General features: G+C 36.4%; 2 protein-coding genes across 2 annotated transcripts; one reads left to right on the forward strand and one right to left on the reverse strand.

Annotated features, from left to right (window-relative positions):
- Window positions 1-693, forward strand: LOC148547313 (uncharacterized). Its single transcript, XM_088495378.1, has 3 exons — window positions 1-160; window positions 236-357; window positions 478-693. The coding sequence occupies exons 1-3, from the start codon at window positions 1-3 to the stop codon at window positions 691-693; spliced, it is 498 nt and encodes a 165-aa protein (XP_088351504.1).
- A 1,095-nt stretch (window positions 694-1,788) lies between these two features.
- LOC107613354 (Translation initiation factor SUI1 family protein) lies at window positions 1,789-4,137 on the reverse strand. Its single transcript, XM_016315318.3, has 5 exons — window positions 3,694-4,137; window positions 3,060-3,148; window positions 2,642-2,847; window positions 2,510-2,563; window positions 1,789-2,014 (listed from the first exon to the last, which is right to left on the reverse strand). The coding sequence occupies exons 2-5, from the start codon at window positions 3,094-3,096 to the stop codon at window positions 1,970-1,972; spliced, it is 342 nt and encodes a 113-aa protein (XP_016170804.1). The 5' UTR covers window positions 3,097-3,148; window positions 3,694-4,137; the 3' UTR covers window positions 1,789-1,969.
- Window positions 4,138-16,928: the final 12,791 nt, after the last annotated feature.

Raw genomic sequence — 16,928 nt, forward strand, 5'->3', positions numbered from 1 at the left:
ATGGGAGTTCAGGAAATGGTTGCAATGTTCTTAAATACGGTTGGTCATGAAGTGGGTAATAGGATGATACAAGAAAGGTTTCAACATTCTGGAGAGACAGTAAGTAGACATTTTCATGAGGTTACAACTCCTACCATGAATTTTCCGCATCCTCCTCCAGGTTAATTTTTATCATTTTCTTACAAATAAACTATATTTACTTGGTTATCATGTAATTATTTTTTTTCTTCATTAGGTAAATATTATTTGGTAGATGCCGGTTATCCAACACCGAAAGGATATATTGGTCCATATAAATGTGAGCGCTATCATCTTGCAGATTTTAGGCGTTCTTCTGGATTCACAAATCATAATGAAGTATTTAATTATTATCACTCAAGCTTAAGATGCACAATAGAAAGGACTTTTGGAGTGTGGAAAAATAGATTTGCTATCTTGCGACACATGCCCAAGTTCAAAATTGAAACTCAAGTGCAGATAGTGTGTGCAACAATGGCTATTCATAATTTTATTAGAAGACATTCTGAAACAGATACTGAGTTTAATCAATATGAACATGCAAACATTCTTGATGGAGAAGATAATAGTTATGTTGGTGAAAGCTCAGATCAAACTCTAACCATTAGCTCTTCTGCAGAAATGGACCGTGTTCGAGATTCGATTAGGGATCAAATTATTAATCACATGCAGTAGAAATAATAGTGTTCTTATGTAATAATTTTATATAAGATATTATTTTTTATGTATTTCATTAGTGTTTTATATTTTAATTTAATATTTATTAGTATTTTTATGTATTAAAATATATTTTGCCAATTTTTATATGTTACTTTAATTTAGTAAGTAAATATTAACTTTATTATAAAATGAATTAATAAGATTTATTCAAATATCTAAAGTAAAATAATAGAATAATATAAAAAATTATTTTAATTGATGTCTCTTTTAGTAATTTTTCATCTAAAAGTAATTTTGAGTAGTATAATCCAAACAACATTTACTTTACTATAATCCATTTTGACATAAATATTGCCAAACATAAATCACCTTAACACAAATTTACTTTTCATCAAAATCAAATTTGCAAAATCAATTCTATACAAACTCCCCAAACACACACCTAGTGTTACTTGGAAGTACAAACTCCCCAAACACACACCTAGTGTTACTTGGAAGGTTGAGGTGCCGTGAGGCGTCAGCCTTGCATCGTAGCAATGGCCTCCCCTTCCCCACACTTGCTATTCCTCTTCTTCTTTCTCTTTTTTCTCCTATGTGGTCTGTTTAAAAAATAAAAAATAATTTTTGATCTTGAGATATTTTAATTAAAATTTAAGATATTTGATATTGTTAGTCTAAAAAATGGCTTTCTAAAAGTAGCTTCCATTTTGGTCACAAAAAGTAGAGCATCAGTTATAAGAAGATAACTTGCCAATTTATAATAGTTTATTTAAGAACTTATGACGACTGGTAATTGATGCAATAAATATAAAATAAAGGATAATTTCTTAGGTGCTTCAAATGCCGGTAGTGGCCATGGTGGCGGCTATACGGTCAATGATATAGACACGAAGCCGAAGTCCCACCTGTATTTCGAACTATCTTCCACATTCGCTGTACATTCGTCAATGACTCTATTCAACCCGCACTCACTATTGCAGTAATCTTTTAGAAACGATTAACTCATGCAACCATCAGATCATCCCAACAGGGGAATGTTCGGCACATGATATTGATACCCATAGCATAAGTAAATAAAAACTAACGCATCCAAGAATCCGAATTCCGATATGAATTTAATGTAGTAATGGACTCTCCATAGCTTTGGTTTATTTAAGATAATAGCACTTAAAGTCATAAATTCCATAATCCCACATTACAAATTATAAGAAAGCACAACATAAAAAACACCAATCACATATATGTATGACTCGCAACGAGCCAGAAAAGACAAACTCAAGATTCCAGAAGCTCAGAAACCATGAATTTTGATATGCTCCTTCTTCACGATACCAGCCTGTCCACGTCCACAAGGGGAGCACAAAAGAAAGGATTTAATCAGGTGAAAAATTAAAAACAAAAAAAATTCCCAGTAATTCATTGGCCACGTTTTCAATGGAACACACATAAATTAATGTTCACTCACAAGTATCTTCCACCTTACCTTCTACTACGAGTCTATGATAAATATGCAACCATTCAGAACATCACATTATAACCACATAATCAAATAAATTCTGTAGGGATTTGGAAAACAGTTCCAGTGCAAAGCAAAATCAAAAGAAAATAAATTCAAAAGAATTACCAAAAGCAAAAACAACAAATCCATTATCACACAAACATGCATACAAAAAAAAGCAATTAAGCATAAACAGAAAGAGAAGGATAACAAACCCGACAAAACCATGGGGCTCATAATAGATTACTAAAAAACAGTTCAGAAGAACACTTACACAAACTAATTTGGACTACAGACTAACTGCATAACACCAAAGATGGGAGTTATAGTTACCTGAACTAGGAAGGTAGACACATTCTTCCTCTGATCACCTTGAAGTTGAATAACCTATTCACGGACGAAAATGTTATTTGAAGCAAGGACTATATCATCATCCAACAAGTAACAAGTGAGTATCACACGTACCTGCCCTAATTCTGGGTCCTGAACAACTGTACCATTGCAACAGAACTCCTTCTTAAGGTCTTTAAGTATCTTGTTGTAGCTGAATTCTTTCTTCAATCCCTGGACAGTTGTCAAGCTTTTCCTACCATTCCGCTGCTGTATGCGAATATGCACATACTCTTTTGACCCAGCACCCGAGTCCTCAGCATTTGCCTCAGCAAAAGGATCTACAAAGTATCATCACACAACCCCAACAAGGGTTCATATATTATTTACACAATCAGTCACAATACAAATCGTAACCATGTATTCCACACCAAAATACATCCCAAGTTATTCATCAGCATCAAAATTTTTCCAACAAACCAAAACACAAATAATAATAATAATAACCAATCCACATACAACACTTGTACAGAAGTTGCAAGGTAGAACGTACCGAAGGTAGTAGGAATCTGAGCGTCTAATTCAGACATGAACCTTAACTCTCTCTCAGAAACAAAGGTCCTACCAACAGATTGTTGAAACCTGGAATCAAAATCAACATGTTAGTTCTATTACTACAACAAAAAGCTCAGCAACAACACAACACAACATCATCAAAAATTAAAAATCACTTTTTACTAATCCTCCACAGGTATACATCAAAATCGAAGTTTAGTAATAAACCACCCAGATGATAAAATCATTCCAAATCAGCAGTAACGAGACTTACCCAAAGTTTGAAACCGAAAATTACCAAGGAGAAAGTAACGGGACCTTAAGAAACACAAAGGGAGCTATTTTCTTAAGCCTATAAGAAGGTACAGAAGATATTAACCACGAGAAGGCCAATAATTGTAAGATAGCATATGAATCGCAAGCTAGATCTGAATTACAAAACTTGATCATGCAAACTGTTTCTACATGGAGAATCCGATTGAAATCAAACAAAACCCCCAAAATTTATAGAGAAAATATATTGAATTTTAGCTTCGATTAAGAAAGAACTTAGGGAGAAATTAATTGAAACAAAATTAGATCTTAAAACAATAAAAAGGGGATAACATAAAGGGAAAACAATTAGATGTTACCTGCTCCTAGTTAGGGTTTCGATATGGCAAGAACGAGGGTGAAAGAACCGAATCGGATTGAAACCCTAAATTGGATAAGGCAGAACCTTTCTCTCTCTGTGACGACCGCAGTGTTTCGAAGGAGAGAAAGTGAGAACGAGATTTCATGAAAGAAAGAAAATATAGAAAAACGTGAGCTGTGAGGTTAAGTTGAGCATCACGTGTGAAGTTATACTTCTACTCTCGGAAGTGGCTAATGCAAATCACGCGCTTGGGTGAGTACACGTGTATAAATATCTCGGCGAGTTAGTTAGCTGAGTGGTTGAGAAAGAGTGGGGATAGAAAGATAGAGATTTGGTAGAAGGATAAAGATGTCAATTCACATAAAGCAAATTACTATCATACTAGAAATAATGGTGGGGCATGCTTGCTATTAAGAAAATTAAAAAGATAAATTTTAAATTCGAAATAGTAAATGACTAAATTATACTTAAAAACCCTCCAAATTTTGACCAAGTCATACATACATATTTGTATGTTTTGGGCCAACGTACGTTTTAGCGGCCCAAGGAGTTATGGTACCTGGAAGCCAGGTCCAGGTTCAAATGTTCAATGAAGGCATTGCAAGGCCTGCTCTAATGGTAACTATGTAAGTCTTCTTAGCTAGATCAAAAATATGTCTTCTTAGAAAAATGCATTAGATTTTCGGTACCCACTCTCAGGTAGGGCTGGCAACACATATATGGTGCAGGTAGGTAGAGAGCCGTACAATAGGATAAGATACGGATGTAGAATATATCTTATTTTATTCTATTCGTATTTTTAATAAATTATATAATATATCTGTAAAACTTATATATGTAATAAAAAAAAGTAAATGTTAAGACTATAATTTATTTCTTATAAAAATTTAAAATAATTACTAAATAGTTTAATTTACTAATTTAGTTCATTTGAAAGAGGTTATTTATGTTTTTAATTTTTTAATTTATTTATAAATTATAATAGTGTTAAAATTATATATAATAAAAGTGTTGTATTTAATTTTTAAATAGAAAATTTTATTATTAAACTGCAAATGAAGATGATGATGCATCTCTTAAATTGAAAAAGAGTAATATTGCAAGAATTTTGGAGTTAGAAGAAATGTGACAAGATATTTATCTGTGTTTATATTATTTTTATTTTACTAAGAATTTAATGATTATGATATTTGCACTTTTATGGAGAGAAGCTCTAGAAGTGCATGGTCTGCGCATAAGTCGTAGCAAAACGGAATATATAGAATGTAAGTTCAGTCTGAGAAGGGAAAATCCTAATATAGAGGTGAAGATTAGAGAAAACATCCTGCAAAAAGTTAAAAGTTTTAAGTATCTTGGGTGCATCATACAGGATAATGGAGAGATTGAACATGATGTAAATCATAGGATCCAAGCAGCTTGGTCAAAATGGCGGAGTGCATCTGGTTTTATATGCAACAAAAAAGTGCCTTTAAAACTTAAAGGTAAATTCTATCGCACCGCTATAAGACCGGCTATGCTTTATGGTACAGAGTGTTGGGCAACTAAAGGGGAGCACGAACAGAAGCTGAGTGTGGCAGAGATGAAGATGTTGAGATGGATGAGTTGTCATACGCGATTGGATAAAATAAGGAACGAAGATATAAAGGAGAGAGTTGGAGTAGCACCCATTGTGAAAAAAAATGGTTGAATCGCGTCTCAGGTGGTTTGGACATGTGAGAAGAATAGCGATAGAACATCCAATCAGGAGGGTGGATGAGATGGAAGATGGACAAGGGGCGAAAGACAGAGGCAGACCTAAGAAGACCATCCATGAGGTGGTCAAACGAGATCTACATGTAAACGGTCTCTCTGTAGATATGATACATGACAGAGCACAATGGCGTCGTTTGATTCATGTAGCCGACCCCACTTAATGGGACAAGACTTTCTTGTTGTTGTTGTTGGATATGAATTGTGAACTTATGACTAAATGTTGCTAGTGATGGAGATTATCATTGTAATGATAATTGAGAATTTTTTTTTCAAATTTTTCTGATTTTTTTTAGTTTTTTAAAAAAATTGTAGATATCCGCAGAGATCCCGATTCACTGCAAATACGGGGTTTCTGTTACCCGTCGTGGGGATGGGCCGAGGATGGGATGGATTATGGGTGGCAGAGACTGGGGGGGGGGGGAGGGAGTGGCGGTGGACATGTCCCCGCCCCATGAGGACCCGTTGTCATCTCTATGCACAACAACTTCCCAATTCATCAGATTAAAGAGTTCCGATGAGATTTCTAGTTTTTCTTCTTGGATATAACCTTTAGAGTAGCTTAAAACTCCACTTCAATATCAATTTTTCTAAAACTCAATTCCCAAGCTGTTTGAAATGCCATGGAAAAGTCTCCAAAGTTTTGTTTGGAATGCAGTGCACAGAACTACGTTTGCCATGAATCCAGCAATCCAATGCCCATCTTCACTATGAAGAATTCTTCCGCATCTAGACTTTCATGGATTTTCCTCTGAAACTCCATATGTGTTTACTTTAATCCACCCTATTGGAAGATTTTTCCACGCTATCTGTAGTTCATGCCTTCTTCTTCCTGATTTTAATAGAGTTGATTTTGAGAAAGCAATAACTATTTCACTAGAAAATTTCTGAACAACACTGCTAGCGTTTGGAGGTCCTTGATAGAGAAGGTTGAAAATCTTCTTATTTTTCCATTTCCAGAGCCACTAGCAGGCTACAAAGAAGGTGTCGATTCAGGAAATTTGGGGGGTTGTTGCCCAGCTCTGATATGAAGTTCCATCTCGTCCAAGTATCGAAGGGAGCTTTGAAAAAATTATCAAACTTGTGAGGTTTGCAGAAGTAAGACCCACATTCTGAATGCCAAAGGACAGTCTTGCTAAACGTGCAAGATCGATTCCACCATACCCCTGCATTGGTGACAATCCGAAAAAGTGTTCATCAACCTGTTTCTTTTCTCCACCGTAGTTAAACTTTTGTGGGTTGTCAGTCACATAAAATTCTTTATTCTTTAGGACTTACCATTTCCATATCAAATTCAAAGTTTGATCTGTTGGGTCCTCTTCATTTGTTAGGAACCGTTATGCACTTTCTATTGAAAAGGATCTATCGTTGGTGAAATTCCAAAGGATATTATCCCTTCCAAGCTCTTGTGTAGACTGGTGTAAAGATCTAATCTTGTTGATCACATAATCTGGTAAGTAGTTTTAGAATAGCTGGATATTCCATTCAGCTTGATTATTAACACATTCAGCTACTTTAAGATTCATCAAATGGGTATTGATATTGGTTAGGGCTTTTTCTTATAATGCATGTTCTTCTTTCACCAAATAGTCTTGCCGAATATTGATAGAGCTCCCATCACCCAAAAAGAAGGTAATATTTTTCACTATTTTGCTCTAGAATTTTTTCAAGATTTTTCATAATTCTAAATTACCGTTTCGAGTTTGGAGATTTTGTAGCAAATTGTGTCCCTTTTCATATTTAGCAAGCAAAACTTTGACCTATAGAATGTTTTAATCTGTAAGAATTCTCCAAAGAATTTTTATCATAAAAGTCTCATTCACTGTGTTGAGTTTCTTAAAACCCATTCCCTCCATCGCCTTTGGTTTGCATATCAAGTCCCAATTAATAGTATGCAATCTCTTGGTTCTATTTTCATCCCCTCAGATAAAATTTTTTTGACATTTTTTCACTTCTGCATAGATTCCTTTGGTAATCATGATGTGCATCATATCAAAATTTGGAAAGGCACTGAGGACAGATTGAGCTAGCGTGACCCTACCCGCCATGGAGAGACAATTGGATTTTCATCCTCCTATCTTTTCTTTAATTCTTTCTATTATATGCTTGAAATTTTCCTTTTTCTTCTTGTCATTTGTCAACATATTCCCCAAATATTTACCAAGGTTGTTGACTTCTTGATATCCACTTTTATTGATAATATTCTCTCTGGTTCTTTTGTCTATACTTTTAGAGTAAAGTATAATAGTTTTTGCAGAGTTTATTCTTAGCCCTGATGCTTTGCAGAAATAGTCTAAAATTTGATTCACTTTCATAAGTTGCTCCTCTGAGGCTTCTAAAGAAACAAATAAGTCGTCTATAAACAGAAAATGAGAGATAAGGGGACTGTCCTTCCTTGTTCTTATTGGCTTCCATCTTTCTCTGACCACTTCTTCTTTAATCAACTGGGAGAGGTTGTTAATAAGAATCACAAATAGGTAGGGAGACAAAGAATCTCCCTGTCTTATTCCCCGAGTTGGGTGGAATTTTTGTGTCTTACACCCATTCTATAGAATTTGGTAGGAAACTAAGCTAATGTAGCTAAAAATAATCTTAACCACATGTTCTAGGGTTCCAAATTCCTCCAAACACAACTTTAAAAAATTCCAATTAAGTCTATCGTAAGTCTTTTCAAAATCAATAATTATAGCCATGATTTTTTTTCTACCTTTCATTTTCTTCATGTCAAGAGTTAATTTCTTTGTGATAATAATGTTATCATGAATGACTCTTCCCGGGATGAAACTATATTGATTAGGGGCTATATGATTCTCCAATAAAAATTTAATTTCATTCACTAAAATTTTAGTGAGACATTTGTAAGTCACATTGCATAAGGTGATTGGTTTAAACTGAGAAATAAATTTATCTTTTTTATATTTTGAGGTTCCTCCCAAAGGTTGACGATAAAGCTGCAAAAGGAATTTTCAATTGTGCTCCGGTTTTTCTTATAGAAAAGCGCTGGAAATCCATTATCTCCAAGTGCCTTAAGGGAGCCTATCCCAAAAATGGCTTTTTCAATGTCCTGGCTGTTTGGCCTCCTGGCTAAAAGGCTACTGGTCCCTGCCTCAATGCAAGGATAGGAGTATCTTGTGTGTAGATTGGGTCTGTTAGGGTTGTCTTTCTCATATAGCTTTTTGAAGAACTCTATGGCCATATTCCTCAATTCATCACTATTTTCACACCACAATCCATCCAGCTTCATGAGCTTTATTACCTTGTTCTTACGTCGATTAATGGTTATCTTTGTATGATAAAACCTTGTATTCCTATCCCTTTCAATAATCTATTGTTGTCCAGACTTTTGGAGCCAGAAGATTTTCTCTTGGTCAAGGATCATCTCTAGTTCCATAGTGAGATTTCCTTCAAGTTCTTCTAGGAACAGATTTGAACCATAACTCAAGGACCTCTAGATACCATTCAGCCGATTCAAGATCCTCCACTTCTTTTTGAAAACGTTACCAAAGACCTCCAAATTTCATTTTTTTAGGTATTTTGTTAACTTCTCCAGAGAAATAGGAAAAGATTCTCTTTTTTGCCAAGAATCTCTCACAAACTCAAGAAAATCAGGATATGTGAGCCACATAGCTTCAAAACAAAAAGATCTTGGCTCCTGGTCCTCTCTGTTTGGATTCATCCAAACCAAAAGAGGGTGGTGGTTAGAGAACGCTCTTGGAAGAACCTCTATTCTTGCATTCCCAAATTCCTTTCTCCATGCTGCATTTGCAAGACCCCTGTACCCGATCTAGATCACCTCTTTATCCCCCACTTCAAGTATATCTCGCCCCTATAAAACCTAGATCTAACAAATTATAGCTGTTAATCCAATTTCTGAACCTTTTACAAGCATGCTGATCAATACGGACCCCTTTTTTTCTCCTATTCCTCCGTAGTCTCATTGAAATCTCCAAGCAGCATCCATGGATGACATTCATGTCTAGCAATGTGTCTTAGATGATGATCACTACAAGAAAAACACTGAAAATGATCAGAGTTACCCTCGGATTTAGCGACGTCAATTACCGGCGGATTTAGCGTCGGATTTTGCATCGGATACAAAGTAGCTTAGATTTCCTAAAATGTTTACTATCATATTTTATAATCTGACGCTAAATTCGACGGTGATTAGTAGTGCAAAATATTGATCTGTGCGCACTAACCTTACTATCGATTTTACCGTCGGATTTTGCCGACTGTAAACCGCTTCAGTGAAACGTTGTATTTGACCAATTTACCATCGGAGTATTCTGAAGGTAAATCCGATGGTTAGATTGGTTGAAAATTCAAACGCGAACCCTTCTTCACTCACTTGTCCAAGTTCACTCTCTCTCTCTTCTCTCTTCTCTCTCTCTCTCTCTCTCTCTCTCTCTCTCTCTCTCCCCCTCTCTCTCTCTCTCCTCTTGTGTTCTCTCGTCAACGGAGGTGTTGCCAGCATTACCGTCACCTGCCAAAGCCTTTGGTGCCGCCGCCACTGGACATTCTCACCGCTGGAGCTATCAATCGCCGCTGGGAAGGTTGGAAATGTCGCCGCTGTTCTTGGTGGCCACTGACATCGGTGTCATCATCATTACTGATACCACCATGCGTCCAGCATCCTGCAACCACCATCAAAGGTAATTTTGGCATAGTTTTTATTTTATTAAGATTTTTATGTGAGTTTAGGATTTTTGATTAAATAGTTTATGAAATTATTGATTAAATTAGTGTAATGAAGTTTGTGATTAGGAGTTGGTATAGTTTTTTTTACTGTTTTTTAGAATTTTTTTACTTCAAGATTTTGTTAGGTATTTTACCAAATTATTAATTAAATTAGGGTTAACTACGACTTTGGTCCCTAAGGTAGGACCGAAAATATTTTTCGTCCCCGGTCTTCTTTTTGCTATAAAATGGTCCCGAATGTTTAACTTAGTTTTAAAATCGTACTTTTTACCAAATTTTTAATTTTTATTTCGAAAATACCCCTACTTAAAAAGATAAAAAATAATAATAATAAAAAGAAACTGATTAAGGGGGAAGGGGGGATCACGCTTCGTGGGGGGGTTCCAGGGAAGGGGAGGGAAAGTGCTGCTACTCCTCGTCGCCGCTACCGCCACTGCCGCTGCCGCTCCTCATCGTTCGATCACACTAATGGGAGAGGGAAGGGGTTTCAGATCTCACTCGCACTAACGGCCAGAGAAGAGAGAGCAGAGGAAGAGAGGAAGAGAAGCGGAGAGGGAGAGAAGAAAAGAACGGAGGCGCTGAACCGCCGCGTCGTCAGTCGCCATCGAGCCCTGTCCTATCGCCGCCGCTGGAGTGAGGCCACGTCGACACCAGCAGATCCGCGAGGTTGGACGGTCGTCGATGCTCCTTGCCGGATGCCAGCAGATTGGTATTTTAATGTTGTTGCTTATATTTTCCGTTTCTGTTTTTTGCTTCTTCTACTTCTGCTTCTCTTTTGCTTTTGTTGATTCACCATTGTTGTTGTTGTTTTATTGTTATTGCTATTGTTGATTCATCATTGTTGTTCACCATTTTTGATTCACCATTGTTGTTGTTGTTGATTCTACTTCCTGCTTCTGCTTTTGTTTCTCCTTTTGCCTTTGCATCTACTTCTGCTTTCTAGTTGATTTTGGGGAAGAAGGAGGAAGGGTATTTTTGTCTGAAGGACCATTTTAAAACTAAGTTAAACCTTTGGGACCATTTTGTAGCAAAAAAAAAGCCAGGGACGAAAAAAATTTTCAGCCCCTACCTTAAGGACCAAAATCGTACTTAACCCATTAAATTATGGTAACAGAGTTTGTGGTTAGGGTTTGGTTTGTGGTTTTTAGTTTTTTTTTTCAGATTTTTTTGTGAGTCTAGGGTTTTGTTTAGAAATTTTATTATCAAATAATTGATTAAAATAGGGTAATAAAGTTTGTGATTATGATTTCTTATGTTAATTTAACATAAATAGCAATTATTAAGTTAATGTAGGTTAAGTGGGGTGAGATTAAGAGTGTTTGACATTGTTGGTGGATGACTTTGTGTACTTTGTTGAACTAATTAGTTTCACCTTGTGAGTTTAATAAGTTTTTTTTATTAGGATGGTGGTATTTGTCTGAGTAATTGGATTTTGTTTTTTTCGTATTCTGTGCATCCGTGTTTCAGGTATGTTTTTTATCTCTAACTATAATCAATTGTTTAAGTTTTATGTTTGACTTACTTTTCCTAAGATAGCGTTTTAGGAAGGAAGTGGGAGAAGGTCGCATATATGTGCTTTCTCGAAACCCTTGTTTGATGGAAAATTGTGGATCTATAAGGGGTTGCGCACTAAAACAGTTAGGATTTGGTATGTTATTGAGTTTGTGTTTGTTCTAATATATGCTTGCAACTGTTTTTACTGTGAAAATTTGTATATTTTTTTTATTGATGTCTCTGAATTAAGGAAAAATTCTGCAAAAAATTTGTGTTATTTTTTTTAAAACTTGTTTGGTTTACAGAAGATTATAATTATAGGGTATGCTCTACCAGATTTTGTAAAGAATTTAATAATTTTGTCTTGTTTGTCAAATTTTAGGGTGTGTGATTCAATATGATTCCAAGTTATCGTCTATGGACGTATGATAGGGATAACGGTAGACCAGGGTAGATTAAAACCTGAATTCTTTGAGGAAGTTGACACATTGATCGGGCATGTGTTCAGCATGGAACCATTTAGGTCTGAAGGGGTATCTAGGTTCTGTGTGAAAAGTGTCGACTGACTAAGTGGTTAGGATCTGCGAATATAACACTTCACCTTTACTGTAACGGGTTCAAAGATGGGTATTGAATGTGGACGGAGCATGGAAAAGTAGACGAATAGGGAATTAACAGGCCTGCCTCGAATTTGAATAGGTCCGACTATCGGTCAACGAGGGTTCGGGTGGAAAGAGAACTAAATATGAAAGACATGACTTGGAAGGATAACCAAGAGAGATACAACGAGATGGTGTTTGATGCAACAGATGTTACGAAATTGGAAGAAGCTGAACAAGAACCTAACCCGGAGGCAAGGATATTTTATCATCTGTTAAAATCTGCCACGAGACCGTTGTATGAGGGTTGCGTTCATTTGGAGTTGTCTGCATGTGTTAAAATAATGACTATTAAGTCAGACTCAAATCATATGCAAGAGTCCTTTGATAAGTGTACCACCCTTTGTAACGAACTAGTACCTGTCGGGACCTCTGGCATCCCCTGAAACCACTATGAAGCAAAGAAGCTAGTTTCAAAATTGGGTCTAAATTCATTAAATATTGATTGTTGTTTGAATGGGTGTATGTTGTATTACAAGAGGAATTCAGACCTAACTGAATGCATATTTTATAAATCACCAAGGTTCCAAGTCGAGAGAGAATAGATTGGGAAATGTCGATTAAAGAGAGCTCTGATGAAACAGATGCACTAGTTGTCCTTGATGCCTAGGCTGAAACGATTGTATGCATCGATGAGTTTGGCCCCTCACATGACTTGGCATAGTAACAACAAGAGGGATGATGGAATCATGACACACCTGTCACACGGAAAAGCCTGGAAGCATTTTGATCGGGTGCATTCTATATTTGCAAGTGAGCCGAGAAATGTTAGACTAGCTTTGTGCTCTGACGGATTCGCACTGAATTTCAATTTCGGTAACGTGTACTCTTATTGGTCTATAGTCATGACATCGTATAACATGAGTCCCGAAATATGCATGAAGGACCCATACATGTTCCTAATTTGCATTATACCTGGTCCCAGAAATCCAAAGGCCAAAATAGATGCATGTCTTCTTGCAGCCCTTGGTGGATGAGTTAAAGGAGTTGTGGATTGATAGTGTAGAAACATATGATATTTCGACGAAGACAAACTTCCAATTGCGGGCTGCATTGATTTAGATCATTAACGAATTTCCTACATACGACATATTGTTATGTTGGTCTGCTCAGGGTAGAATGGCATGCCCCATTTGTATGGAGGATACAAAGACATTTTGGTTGTCGACTGGCGGTAATAATTCATGGTTTGATTTCCATAAAAAATTCCTTGACTTTGATCATCCTTTTCGGCGCAACAGGGACTCGTTCAAAAAGAATATAACTGAACACGAAGAGGTACCCGTAAATTTGAATGGTAGACAAATTTGGAATTGCGTCAGCAGAATCCCAACTATCGTAAAAAACGAGACAGATTTGAGACCTCCGAAATATGGCCGGGAGCATAATTGGACTAAACATAGTATATCTTGGGAGTTGCCTTATTTGAGAGATAATTTGGTTCGACATTGTCTTAATGTGATGCATATTGAGAAAAACGTGTTTGATAATATAATGCACACCGTAATGGACGATGAGCGATCAAAGGATAATGATAAGACACGATTACACTTGATGGACATTTGCAAGTGACCAGATCTGGACTTAAGGAGACTTGATAACGAGCGATGGGCTAAACCAAAGGTAGTGTTCGCTCTAACAAAGGAGCAGAGGCAAAATGTTTGTAGATGGATTAGAGGATTGAGGTTTCCTGATGCTTACGCTTCTAACTTGAGTAGGTGTGCAAACATGTCACAGGGTAGGTTTGTTGGGTTGAAGAACCATGATTGTCACGTTTTCATGGAGCCTTTGCTTCCAGTTGCATTCAGAAAACTTTCAACCAACATCTAAAAATCACTCACAGAAATAAGTGAGTTCTTTAGGGATTTATGTGCTGTCAAACTTAGTATTAATGATCTCACAGTCATGGATAAGAATATTCTCATCATACTTTGTAAGTTAGAGAGGATATTCTCTCCATCATTTTTTAACATTATGGAACACTTAGCAGTCCATCTACCATTCGAAGCACTACTAAGTTGGCCGATCCAATTTGAGAGGATGATTATATTGGTTCATTTAAGCGCACCGTGAAGAACATGGCTCGGATTGAGGGCAGCATCTGTGAAGCATTCCTAGCTTAGAAAACATCCGGATTTTGCTCATTCTATGTTCAGTCTCATGTTGAGTCATGTATAACAAGGATTGCAAGGATCGATGAGTGGAGAAAATCATCATCGGGTGGAACAACATACCTAATCTTTGCTCTGGAAGGAGCTTCAATGGGTGTGGGCAGTGACTACTGGTTAGAGAAGAAGGAAATCGATGCCGCACATCTGCATGTGTTGCTTAACTGTGACAAGATTTCACTGTACCTCATGTGAGTTTCTTAAGTCCTCATAAATATTGCAATCAGTAACATTCTAACTTCGTAATCTAATCAAAAAAATTTTATCCTATTCTATCATATATGTTATTTCAGGAGGTAAATTCTGATACCTCATCGAACAACTTTTCATGTTGGTTTAGAGAATACGTCAGCGTGCATCTATCTAACACAATAGATTAAAAAATAGTTGCTCTTAGTTGGGACCCAATGAATAAGGACACTAGCTACCCGATGTACAATGTTAATGGATATCGATTTCATACCTTACAGTGGTCGATAGGAAAAAAAACAGATAACACCGGAGTTTGGGTTCGTAGAGATTTAGACGGTGGTCATTTTGATTGGTTTGGTGTGTTGCATAACATAATTGAATTAGAATATTTCTGTTGCACTACGTACAAGGTGTGTGTATTTAATGTGAATGGTATAATCCTAGTTCGTGACAAGAAACACGAAAGCACAATGACTACGATATCACTGAAGTTAATTTAACTAGAAAATATAGGCACTACAATCTTTTATTCTACCTCAAAATGCAAGACAGGTGTACTTTTTGCCTTATCCGAGTTCATGCAAGTCTAGTTGTGTGGTTGTAGTTAAGACTAAACCAAGAGACCGAATCGAATCCGATGATAGGATAGAGGGTCAGAAACTTTACCAGATTGATGACCCAACTCCTTTGAAAATGGTGGTTGATACCGGTGAACCGATTACCCTTAGCTTGGTTGTTAGGATAATGATATCATTGACCTTGGATTACATGACGATGCATGACGATCGGATTTCCTGTCGGTAAAGAAATTCACAAATATATTATTGCGTTGCAAGTATAGCTTCTAAACCAACAGAAAATCCTTCCGTACAAACGTTTTGTTTGTCACTTAAGTAAACCCAATAAAATTTATAAACCGAAGTATTTAAACCTCGGGTCGTCTTCTCAAGGAATTGCAGGGAAGTATGATTTATTAGTGGTTATGGAAAACAGTATTTTCTTGGGTTTTGAAAAGGTTTGAATAAGGAAAATAAATTGCAGGAATTAATAAATTAATATCTAATAAAACTCTTGGCAAGGTGTGAAAATCTGGAAGTCCTATCCTAGTTATCCTTATCGATGGTGATGAGAATTGAGTTTTAATCCCACTTAGTTAACCTTTACTAAAGCAAAGGAAAGTCAAGTGGACTAATTAGTTTGATCCTCAAGTCCTAGCCAATTCCTAAGAAAGAACTAGAGTTATTGGAATTCAATTCAATTAGAAAAAATAACAATTATCAATCACGATGAGTTTGATAACTCAAGAGTCTCCAATTAATCAATTAAAGCCAAGAATATAAAAAGCTGAATAATAATCATAAATCTGAAATACCTCAATTGCATTAATAATAGAAAATCAATCTAAACATAAAGAGTTCATGAACTAATTTGATAAAATAAATAAAAGGAACATTGAACCTGTAATAAAGATAAGCAGTCCTAAAATTGAGAGAAATCCTAATCCTAATCCTAAGAGAGAGGAGAGAACCTCTCTCTCTAAAAACTACATCTAAAACCTAAAATTGTGAATTATGGAAGACCTCCTTCATAAATGGATGCATTCCCCCACTTTATAGCCTCTAATATGAGTTTTCTGGGCCGAAAACTGGGACAAAAACATCCCAGAAATCGCCCTGTTATGTTCAGGTCACGACAAAGTGACGCGAAGGCGTCATCCACGCGTTTGCATGGATTGCATTTTTGCCAGGTCACGCGTCCGTGTGATCCACGCGTTCGCGTCACTTGGCGTCAGGAAAGCTATGACAAATTATATATCGTTGCGAAGCCATGGACGTTAGCTTTCCAACGCAACTAAAACAATCTCATTTGAAATTCTGTAGCTCAAGTTATGACCGTTTGAGTGCGAAGAGGTCAGGCTGGACAACTTAGCAATTTCTTCAACTTCTTGTATTCCTTCCACTTTTGCATACTTTCTTTCCATCCTCTGAGCCATTTCTGCCCTGTATATCTGAAATCACTTAACACACATATCACGGCATCGAATGATAATAAGAGAGGATTAAAGTTAGTAATTTAAAGGCCAAAGAAGCATGTTTTCAATCATAGCACAAAATCAGGAAGGAAAACGTAAAACATGCGAATAGTATGAATAAGTGGGTAAAAAGTTGATAAAAACCACTCAATTGAGCACAAAATAAACCATAAAATAGTGGTTTATCAACCTCCCCACACTTAAACATTAGCATGTCCTCATGCTAAGTTTAAGAGAACTA

The sequence above is a fragment of the Arachis ipaensis genome, chromosome B8 (assembly GCF_059453495.1).
Source record: "Arachis ipaensis isolate K30076 ecotype BB chromosome B8, ASM5945349v1, whole genome shotgun sequence".
In the NCBI taxonomy this organism is placed as follows: domain Eukaryota; kingdom Viridiplantae; phylum Streptophyta; class Magnoliopsida; order Fabales; family Fabaceae; genus Arachis; species Arachis ipaensis.